This window comes from Thermobia domestica, chromosome 12 (genome assembly GCF_964235325.1).
Source record: "Thermobia domestica chromosome 12, izTheDome1.hap1.1, whole genome shotgun sequence".
In the NCBI taxonomy this organism is placed as follows: Eukaryota; Metazoa; Arthropoda; class Insecta; order Zygentoma; family Lepismatidae; genus Thermobia; species Thermobia domestica.
Window position 1 is genome coordinate 46085493 of NC_137465.1, and position 12037 is coordinate 46097529.

General features: G+C 36.1%; 2 protein-coding genes across 4 annotated transcripts in view; both read right to left on the bottom strand.

Moving 5' to 3' along the window:
- sigmar (Tumor necrosis factor alpha-induced protein 8-like protein sigmar) overlaps positions 1 to 12037 on the bottom strand; it is a 349328-nt gene that overhangs the window by 231840 nt on the left and 105451 nt on the right. The window lies entirely within an intron of this gene.
- LOC145665944 (uncharacterized) lies at positions 6505 to 7623 on the bottom strand. Its single transcript, XM_081733049.1, has one exon. The coding sequence runs from the start codon at positions 7621 to 7623 to the stop codon at positions 6505 to 6507; it is 1119 nt and encodes a 372-aa protein (XP_081589175.1).

Below are 12037 nucleotides of genomic sequence, written 5' to 3' on the forward strand. Positions count from 1 at the left end.
CGGCGAAATTAAAATACCGCTAATTTTACATTAATTATGTGATATCTTCAAATAGATAAAAGATAATCGAAATGTGGAACAACAGCGCCCTAGACAATATCATTTTACATGAGAAACCGTTATCACGACTCACTTATCTGATTTCGATTTCGAGCCATTTTGAAAATCGGCATTTATTTTCGCGTTTCTAAACAGCTGAAAACATAAAGCCACAAAGGTAACTTGTGATACTTTTTGAAGATATCACATAATTTCTGTAAAATTAGCGGTATTTTAATTTCGCCGGAATGAAGACTCTTAAGGTAGCAAAGGTGGTTTCAAATAATTTCCTCTTGTTTATTCTTTCCGAAAGAAGAACGTGCATTTCACCTAGTTCCTAAAATATATTTTGTATATACACACACACAAAAGTAATTCACAAATTTTTCATTAATTAAAACATTCCTTAAGAATATTTCATTGCAGGCACACTACGATGCTATTCACTGTTTTCGTGTTGTATCGTTTTCTTCTTCGTTTCGGAAAGAGAAGCAAATAAGAAAAGCATAGCTGTCATTTCCTACGAAGCATGTTGTCTACTTCCGGGCAGGGAAAGGCTCGAAAAGTTAATCCTCTGGAACATTAATCACGGTAGCAATCCAGAAGCAGCTACAATAAAGGCAGACAGCAGGAGTACGGCCCGTTTCATAATTAATCACGATAAGCCTTTGCAAAAGGAAGAGAGAGAGAGAGGGTGAAGAACACGTTCTTTTGAGTGTTGATTTTTCGTGAAGACGGAAGGAAGCAAAGCGTTGTGAAACTCTGCTGAGGTAGAGCGTTCCAAGTGATCACCCACGTTTTACTTGTTGACGACGCATACATGTTATGTTAGCTCATCACTTTTATTTATTTACTTACTAATTTATTTATTGAATACTCCTTAACGGTAAACTCAACACCGTGCAGATATAAACAGGCCCGCAACCAGTCACAGAGATTTGGGGGGGGGGGGTGACACGAATATGTTAAGGGGACCAAGTAATTAAACATTCTCTTACCAATAGCTAAATTGTGTTTTTTGCATTAATAATAGCATTTTGTGTTAAGGTCTGGAGGGACCACGAAAAGTTTAGGGGGAGGCCCCCCTCTGGTTGCGGACCTGGATGTAAATAATGAAACGGTTACATGTACAGTGAAACTTCTAAATTGCAGACACCGTTGGGTGGGACATAATTTACCTGGCCCTAAATGAGAGGTGTCCATTACAGAGAGATTACACAATTTAGATTATTTTACTTAATTCATGTGGTAATTATGTGCTTTTACATTAAATACGTTAGTTATGAATGTAAATATAGGTTAGTATCGAGGTGTTATACAACGTATTAGAATTAATGGGGAATTACAGATTAAATGCTCCTCCGTAAGAAAAGTATCACTGGGGATGTGTTCAGACGGCCGTGTACTAAAAATATACTGCATGTGTCGTATTCTTTCTCAAATGCATATTAAAGCCTGTGACAAACATCTTGGCATTTCAGTTAAACGAATAAAACGCAAGCTCTGATGCGATGTTGCCGAGTGCTAAGGGGTGTGGCTATGGCTAACCAGACGAACTACAGCGCGATCAGGTAGCAGAGGATAGACGTGGATGTGCACAAAATAAACGTGGCAATACCGCTGGCCTCTCATTTGCTAGCAGCATTTAAAGGGAACTTGGAGCGCCGCCTCCAAATGCCAAGATGTTTGTCAGGTCGTTTAGATGTAAACATTTCTGTGTAAAAATCCAGGTAGTGTAGTAGCTAACGCTCTCACCTTTGATGCGAGAGGACCCGGGTTTGATTTTCGGTGAGGACACTTGGTCGGAAAAGTTCAAAAGCTTTCCCAAGTCAACTATTCTGAGTGAGGCTTTCCTGGGTTTTCCTCATTTGCACCAAGCAAATGCGGGTATGGTACCAAACATAATGGTCCCAGGAAGCTTCCTTCCTTCCCTATCTCTCTTTTTCCTCCCCAATTCTTCAAGTAGTGTGATGGCCAAGAGACGTCACACCTCATACGTGACGAGCTAACATGGCCGTAGCTGTCGAAAGTCCAACAAGCTAATCCGTAAAAAAATCTCTTAATTCGCTCATTAACTGTACTGAAAATAGAAGTAACCAAATAAGCACATGCAATAGAGCCTATTATTAAATCGAAAGTTTGAACATAATCCACCAAGCATGATGGTTTATGGATTTCTTGGTTATCAAATTCTGTATGAGTTGTCCGCAACTTACATCATGAAATCCTTAATTTCTGATCAAAATTTCCTTTTAACTGCTGGACCAATGGAAGATTTATTTTCAAACTGTAGAAAGAAAGCAGTTATGAAGACGTTACTGAAAAAGAAGAGGTAAGTAAAAGAAGACTATTTGTAACCATGTCTCAGATACCCGTAAATGGGAGAGTTCTGTCCCAGAATAAAAGATAAACTTTCGCTGAAAAAAAAAAAAAAAAAACTATCCATATTATGGAGGTGGAGGTGTACGTTAAGGGATGTTTACTGTGTTAGTAAATTTTACAAAAATGAAACCGTAAGCTCATTGGCCGAAGTGAAAAGTGTGTAAATATAGAAAAAAAAAAAACATACGGAAGGAGTAAGCCTGAGTAAAAACAGTGAAAGAAAGACTATGTTTCTCAAATGATATATAGCGAAAATTTTGGAGTGTCTGCTTAGGACTATCAAACAAAAGAAACAAAACAGCTAACAATTTAATCTGTCTACATCTAATATATGACACTACACTAAATATGACATTTCTGGTTATCTCTAGTAGTTTCGTTGATTAAGAAAACTTCTTATAAGTTTTACGTCCAACGTTTATGCCCTGTAGGTTGAAGGATACAGATGATTAATGAAAGTGAACGATTTAAAAGAATTGGTAGAATGAGAATGTAGGAAGAAATAGTACAACTTAAAGAAAGCCCACGGACACGATCTAAATCAATAGAATCAATAATAAATATAGGGTTGCTCTAAGGTAGGTTTCACTGTCCTTGTTGGGCATATCCATTGAAAATTGATTTGATTCCCCAAATATCCATGGACACGAAATGTAGGTGATCGTTTCCTATGATACTATTTTTCGAACGAAACCTTTCTGGAAGGTTGAGGGCAAAAGACAACTTACAATGAAGAACGAAACCATAAACCAGCATTAAGCTTTCCTTGCAGAATTACACCGAATTACTGACAAGCCCATTACGATGAACTGAAAAAAAAAAGTTGCATTTGTCAGTAATTTATTGTAAATTTACACAAAATCTTGTAATATATAGTTTTTCAGTAACCGACAGGGTAAAATCGACTTCTCTCTCTCTTCTCGTAGACAGGAAGTCTCGCAATCATTTTGTAGTAATGGGTTCATCTAGTTCCTATAGTTTTCAACTTTGAGTACATCAGAATTTATTTTGCTCAGGGAAATTTATCTGAAGTTAGCATGAAGACTACTTGAGACATTGACAGTTTTAGGTAAGGCTCATATTGACCAGATGTAGACTAGCTAGTTCTAACGAAAGGGGAGAGAATGCGGAGGGAGAAACATGAGTGCACTGGTCATGTGTCACAGCCAGAATAACGGAGAACCCTTTGTCTAGCACATCCTCGTATGAATATATACGAGGGTTTGTTGCATTGCTCACAGTACTGAACCTCTTCGACTGTCAGAGCCTCTGGTGAATACACGACTGGCCCTAATATGATATCCTAGCTTTGCGAGCTCCTAAACCCAAAAGCTCCCATGATACCAAAGCCGGTAATGCTAACCTCTGAATCTTGAAAAAGTCCACCAGAACTTACTTTGATTAGGGAAATTAAGATCCACAACTCGATGTTAACTAGATAAAATCGAACGTTTCACTATTGGGCATTACGAAAGTTACGGAAGTTAGAGAAGAAATATTTAGAGCGCTTCGAAATGTGAGTTGGAGGAAGATGGAGAAGATAAAATTGACAAAGAGGGTAAGAAACGAAGATGTTTTTAAAAAAGATAGGAGAGAAGAGGACGCCTTTTCGCCAGCATCTTTCGTAGGAAGGGCAACTGGATTGGACACATCTTGCGAAGAAATTATCTTCATCATACTGCCATAGAAAAAGAGATGAAAGGAAAGAAAGGAATAGGAAGATGATGGATGATTTGAAGAACAGAAGAAAATATTGGGAATTTAAAGAAAAAGATGAAGATGGAGAAACGTGGAAGAAACATTTCCAGCCAAAACAAAAGTTCCAGACTTGCCATAAGTGGGTTTTCTCGGGGTTCTCCCGTTCCCTCCCACTTTCTTCATTCCATTTCATTGATTCCTCATCATCATGGTCTCCTTTAGCCTAGACGGCATAACCGTGAAACGTAAAACTTACAGAACTTGCCAAAAAAAAAGACTTAATTATAATAACTCGATGCATGGCTACTAGCATTCATTTATTCTAGTTTCGAAAAATAGTATAGTATTCTAGTTTCGAGACATAATATAGTAGTGAAGATGACTGTCCAATATACGTAAGGCTTTGTTTCTTATCCTTGTTTAAACTAAAGACTAAGACGAAAATAATAGAATAAATGATGGTGATAACCCGTCAAGGTCCCATCCTTGATTAAGAGAAGCGAAGAAGCTTGAAATAAGATGTTTTTTTTTTTTAAAAAAAAAGGCAAAAGCAAGGAAAGTGCTTCCCTCTCCTTCCTTCTGAAGCCTTCATTATTAATTAAGCCCTGCTCCAACGCTACGTACCTCATTAGAACGTTAATTGATTCCTCCCCCCTACGTTCTCCCCATCATTATTAACATCGCGCGAGCAGAGAAAAGGACAAGATGAACAGCACTCATTGTCTAATCTTATAAACGCTAACTTCTATTATAGCTGTCTGCGTACACAGAGGCAGGGATGAGTTTACAACTAAACCGAGTTCCCTTCCGCTCATCCGAAATTCTGTTTTCACTATGTCGCATCGCCCGCGTGGATAATGCAACACTTGAAATGTAATCGTATTTGCTTATCTGACAGTCTGCTGCATCGTGCTGTTAGGTATCTTTTTTTGCTATTGCCATGTTCTTCATTCTACTTGATGAAGTCCTTCCAATTATAACACGTACAAACAGCTGGTTGCTAATTTGAGAACTAACTCATATTATTATTGAGCATTCTACAGTTACGCACACCGGTGTGTAAATTAAAACATATTTGATAGACACCGTTTCTACAGCAATACAGTTCTGAATATTACTGAAACTGCAGTATACCAGGGGGGGGGGAAGTATGGTGAATTCCTAAGCTTTTCATTTCCAATCCGATTATCTGTAACATCAGTTAGAACGATAAATATTCCTTTCAATTCAAGTTCTAGCCCTAATTCGTTAATCTATCTCAATGAATTATATCATTATACATACCAACTAACGTCGATTTATTCTTTCCTTTATACATATATTATGGATCAATAACAACCATACCGTTTTATGTACGTATCCTCCCAATAATAATGTTTTCCATGACAACCTGTCCTATCAATAACAAACTAATAATCTTACTCATGACAACATGTCCTGTCAATAACAGCGTTCTTTCTTTTAATTATATATAAGCTATATGCTTAATTATTGCGCCTCTGATCAATGTTGATAATATAGGTACAGATTAATTATAATAGGGATATATAGGGATATATCGCTGTAAATGTCGCCCAGAACGGGAATTCCGTAACAGTATTACAGTGAAGGAAAGAACCCTGGATATTTTCAAAACATTCACCTTTTGAATAGCCCTCGTATTAATTATTATTATTACATCAAACCTCGTATCAATTATTATTACATCAATATAAATAGTTTTCTCTTCTCTTCCTTCTCCATGTATATTTTAATTCATAACAACATATTATTTTATTACAAATCATATATTAGAAAAACGTCGATTCATTAAAAATATTGTTTATGGGTCTATTCGAAATTATAACTAACTGATGATTTACGCAGAGTTACTAGTTAATTGTTCCTTTTTACATTGAGCGATAACATCCATATACAAATGATATTATTTACAATTAAGATCGTCATCATATCAAAACGACAACAAGATCAGAAGGCAATAATTACATTTAGAAGCTTCAATTTAAGATCAATGTCATGAATTTCAATTTAACACAATCAAAATCTCTTTTGAACACGTAAGATAAAATAAAGATGAACAAAACAGTAGGTATATCATAAGACAGAGGCTTAAATATTACGAAACACAAATATTAAGTAATGCACATAACATTAAGACATATGCTGACATAAATTGAGTAACCGCGATCATAGACATAAACTCAAGATTAAATAATATAAAGTAAAATACAATAAATCGTTCACATTTCCATAAAAAATATTTTGTTTTTCCCCTTCTGAACAAAATGTTATTACTCAAACAAAGTACGGATTTCAAACAAAATCATAACGTTATTTAAAGCAAAATTACTTAAACACAGCCTTCTCAAACTCCGTAACTCAAATCTAAGTTACATGGCCAAAAGATTCAATCAAGCTAAACGAGAAGTCACAAACAGGAATACAGCCATCTTCAACTGCCTGGTTCAACATATCTATACCAAGAATTTGAGCACATTTCTTAGCAAGAATAAATCCAATTCCTCCAGTGGCACAACACACATCTATCAAGGAAGTTTCTTCAACTTCAACCATTTCCGCGACCGAAGTATAAAGCTGATCGGCTCCCGAAGTATTCATTTGAAAATAAGAATCTGTAGATACTCGGAAACTCATGTCACAGATAGTTTCTTTCATATATTCTAATCCGAACAACAGCTGCAGTGGTGGATATTTCTCATCTTCTTCCTTTTCAGTGAAGATCTGGAAACAGAGCGATGTTACATTCAAGCTGTTATCTTCTCTGTTTTGGAAATAATCTTTCAAATCATCCGTAATCCTTTCTATAGGCAAATGCCTCAGAAAGTCTGCAAGTCCTTCATTCTTCTCCTTTCTTTCTTCTGTCCAACCAGCTAAATCCAGATTCCTTCTCAGCAGCAAATCCGTCAGTCGGGTGAGAGATTTTATTTCTTCAGTCTTCTTCTTCAATTGTTCTTTATAAGTAACATCCCACAAAGGTATTGTAGCCTGCTTTATTCTATCTCCTACAGGTAACATAACTTTCGCCTTTTTAGAATCCTTATCATTAGACTTTTCCAATTTTCGCTTACGTCGATTAGTTTCAGCAACTTCGGCTGAAAGAAATCTCTTCTTCCAACTGTATCCATTCAAGGTCTTTATTGCCGTCTGTTGGTCTTCTTCAGTTTTGAAGATCAAATAAATCCAAGAACTCGCTCTTTTCGGTGACCTAATAGTATGGCTTCCCGACTTCAAATCGTCTGTCAACAATTTCTTCAATTCCCCTAATCTGTATAATCTCGGCATACCTTTCACTTCAATTTTGAATACGCCTGTAGTAGTAGTAGTGATGGTCTCCTTGTCCGAAGATGATGGTTCTTCTTTAATTGTAGCCTCTTCCGCATCATCATTCATCACAGGTTCAGTTGTTTCGTTTTCATCCTGTTCTTCAATATTTTCATTTCGTCCATCGACCTTCTTCTGACCTTCTTCCGGTTCTACTTTCATATTCACACCAGTACCATTCACTTTTTCAATCAATACTTGCAAATCCTCTTTTAAATTACGCTGTAGCCGATCGAAATTTTCATGGACACCTTGTACTTTATCTGTAAGAGATTTATATTGCTCTAGTATCTGTTCTAGCTTTTCATCGTTCAATTTTTGCTGTTGATCAAATTTAGCAGTTAGTGTCTGTTCTAGCTTTTCATGGTTTGATTTCAGCTTTTGATCGTTCAATTTCTGTATCTGTTCTAGCTTTTCATCATTCAATTTTTGTTGTTGATCAAATTTAGCAGTTAGTGTCTGTTCTAGCTTTTCATGGTTTGATTTCAGCTTTTGATCGTTCGATTTCTGTATCTGTTCTAGCTTTTCATCATTCAATTTTTGTTGTTGATCAAATTTATCATCTAATAATTGACTAATCATATCAATAAGATTAGAATGAGAACGATCGGACACAGTTACGGTATTTCCAGATATGGTTTCATTTAAAATACTGGGTACTTCTTCAATCTCGGAATCCTGCATATTGCCAATTCTTTGGATTTTCTTTCCACTTCTCAAAGTAGTGAAACTCATAAAAGATATATATATGTATACACATAAACTCAGTTCTTACTATCCTTCGGAACTAAAGGTTATATTCCCGGGTTCCGGCACCAGATAGAACGATAAATATTCCTTTCAATTCAAGTTCTAGCCCTAATTCGTTAATCTATCTCAATGAATTATATCATTATACATACCAACTAACGTCGATTTATTCTTTCCTTTATACATATATTATGGATCAATAACAACCATACCGTTTTATGTACGTATCCTCCCAATAATAATGTTTTCCATGACAACCTGTCCTATCAATAACAAACTAATAATCTTACTCATGACAACATGTCCTGTCAATAACAGCGTTCTTTCTTTTAATTATATATAAGCTATATGCTTAATTATTGCGCCTCTGATCAATGTTGATAATATAGGTACAGATTAATTATAATAGGGATATATAGGGATATATCGCTGTACAGTTTCCTCATCTCGTTCTTGACATTGAAAAAAGAGCTTTGATTCAAAGATTTATATATATATATATATATATATATATATATATATATATATATATATATATAATTTAATCTCTATATAAAATAGGTCTTCGATTCCCGGTGGGGGCACTCGATCGGAAAAGTGTAAAAACTTTTTTCAGGCCAGGCATCCTGAATGAGGTTTTCCTCATTCACACCAGGCAAATGCCTAACATATTAGTCCCAAGCCGCTTCTTTCCTTCCTCAATCATTTCTTCCTTCCCTTTCCCCGGATAGTGTGGTCGCCGAGGAATGTCATCTCTCACACATGACGGGCTAACATGGATCTAGATTACGAAAGACCAGAAATCTAAATCCTAAATCCTAATAAAAAAAAAAAAGTCCTGACTGACATATCAAAAAAAAAAAAAAAAAAACTAGACCAAACTCTTTGAGCTACGAACTTGGAATTAGCAGTACTAGTACTTGTGAGGTAATATACCACTAAATAAGGATTTTTTTTTTTTTTTTTTTTTTTTGAGAATACGACTTGGAAGGGAGTGAAAGGAGGAATACCAACTATTATTATAATAAGAATCCACATATATCGGAATCTCTTAAGGCTGCAGACAAACTTTGATATTTGAACTTTTCGTTGCAATGTAATTAAACATGTCTTACAGCGTTTCTTGATATTTGACCTAGAAATGAAATTAAATGAAGTCTTTTGGTTTAACGTCCCACGATTATGCCCTTTAGGGTAAGAAAGACAACGAATAAAGCAAGCGAATGATGATGGAAGAATTGGTAGAATGAGAATGTGGGAGGGAACGAGAGTAACCGAGAAAACACACGGACATGATGTTGTTCACCACAAAAATATATGTCCTGCAAAGGACGAAAAAGGATTGGAGTGATTGACTAAGGTGTCTGACGAATTTGTGCGGGACTTCGATATTAGATGAATTATACGTATATTGTAATATCCCAAGTGGCATTGTATACAAACAATACACTTACACTTGTGTTTACAAACACCACCACATGGTTTAATGTCAGGATACTACGCACCATGTGGATTTACTACAACCAGCAGACGACGGATCTCTGGCTCCTCCTACGAAGCAAATGATGACATCGGAGCAGCAGCGCAACCGCCGCCAGGACGCCTATATAATGGGACGCAGCCGGCAGTTCTGCACCAGTTCACTGGTATCCCTCCTTCTGTTTGCCACGGAACATTAGGAGAAACTTAACCCCAAGTCTTTAGTTTGCCACGGGACTCTTGGCTATTCCCTTCCTCCTGGCTTAGCCTGCTTCGGGGCTCTGTGATTACTAACCTCCTCACCGCTTGCCACGGAGCATTGGGGATTCCTTTGCCACTCTGCTTAGCCTGCTTTGGGGCTCTATGAAGATACTGTCAACGGCTTCACGGTCAAGGGCTATCTAATTTCTAAAAGAATAATCTAGAAGAGAATAACTTTGTAGTATTTCTGCAAATACTGTTATTTAGAGAATTTTATAATAAAAGACGGGAGTGGGAATCGATTCCGGACACTCATTTTATTGTCTTGCTCTACCTACAACCTATATGGGACAGAGTTTTACAATATAAAAGATGCAGGAGGAACGCTGAATAATCACCCGCATTTACGCATAGGGGCATTTGTTCCACGACGTACTTCTACCAATACTTTCGGCACCATTTGTTTCCTGTGAGCTCCAGACAAACGTGATACATATGGTATTGACATTGGTTATTGTGTGTATTGCTTTACATTTGTGTGTATTTTAATGAAAGATATATTTTTGGAATTACATACTTTTCCTTAACTCACAATGGTTCATACCTTTCCTGGTTCAACCATGGTTTGGTTCAAGTTTGTCCTCAAATCTTGGAACTTCAATTTAACTCATTCCCGATATCATAGAATGATTAAATTTTACACAAATCGGTTGATAATACAATGCACCATTGTTAATTTTCTGTCCATTATTGTATTTCCATATTCTTATTAAGTTATTAATATTACTCTGTACATATCTTTTTTGGTTACTCAATCAAAAATGCTCTGAAGTTGGAATGTACGGTATAACACACAGGAGGTATTCGTAAATAACGTTTCAGATTGTGCAAATAATGGTTTCTTTAAAAAAAATAAAATTAACCGTAGTAAAAAGTACAAAATAATTATATTTTTAAGAAAACTGCTTTTTTAAAAAATCTATTTATGCGTGACTAAAAAGAAAAGTAACTGGGGAGTGCTCTTATACGTGGGCCGTTCACTATATAAGTTTCTCTACGGTGTAAATAATATTATATATATATATATATATATATATATATATATATTATATATATATATATTATATATATATATATATATAATATTATTTACACCGTAGAGAAACTATATATATATATATAAAGATACATTTATAAACTATATATACTCTATACACACATGTGTAGTTGGTCCTTTCTCACCTATCCACATAATCCCTATTGGGATTCAGGCATTTGTCTCACCGTTGCAACAATTTGTCCAAACCCTTTGCACAAAATTAGGGCTCTCTCTTTATGTTGTGTTTCACTTCTTCATCACCAACTGCCAGGAGATTAGGTCGCTTATTTCGAACCTGAACTCTTCTTCAGGGAAACGCTATTCGACATAAGTGACCTGGTCTCTTCTTATTCACCACTCAGCACGCAAACAAGACGCAAAATTGAAGAAATTAAAGTGGGAACGGCTGCCCTACTCTCCATATAGCCTCAATCTAGTACCAAGTTGCTTCCATGTTTTTTCGGTGTTAAAGTCTGCATTGAAAGATGAACGTTTCGAAATAAATGACCTGAAGCGGAATGTAAGAAGAGTGCTAAAGAGCCAGAGCCATGATTCTTTGCAAAGGGTTTTAACAGATTGGTGCAACAGTGATACAAATGCCTGAATCTCAATGTGCATTATGTGGAGAAGTGAGACAGAACCCACCTACACACGCATGTTTAGTTCACAAATGCATCTTGAAAATAAATATTTCACAGTTTAGGGAAACTTATATATTAAACGACCAACGTATATTATAAATTGATTTACAATGAGAGCGCTCCCCATTCTTTTGTTTTTAGACATGCATAGTTTTCTTTGTCTAAATTTCCAAAACAACAAATTCTAAGAACTAACTGATGGAAGATCAGGAAGATTCGAATAGGGATGGGCACGAGACAAGTCGAGACACGGCTCTTCCAATAGAGAAATATACATATTTCGAGTCGAGACATCACTTTTACAGCACATTTTCGAGACGAGACAGCCACAAATCTTGTCTCGTGCGCACCCATAGATACGAAAATGCATTGGATGAAAATAAATGTGAATTATACCGGCCTATGC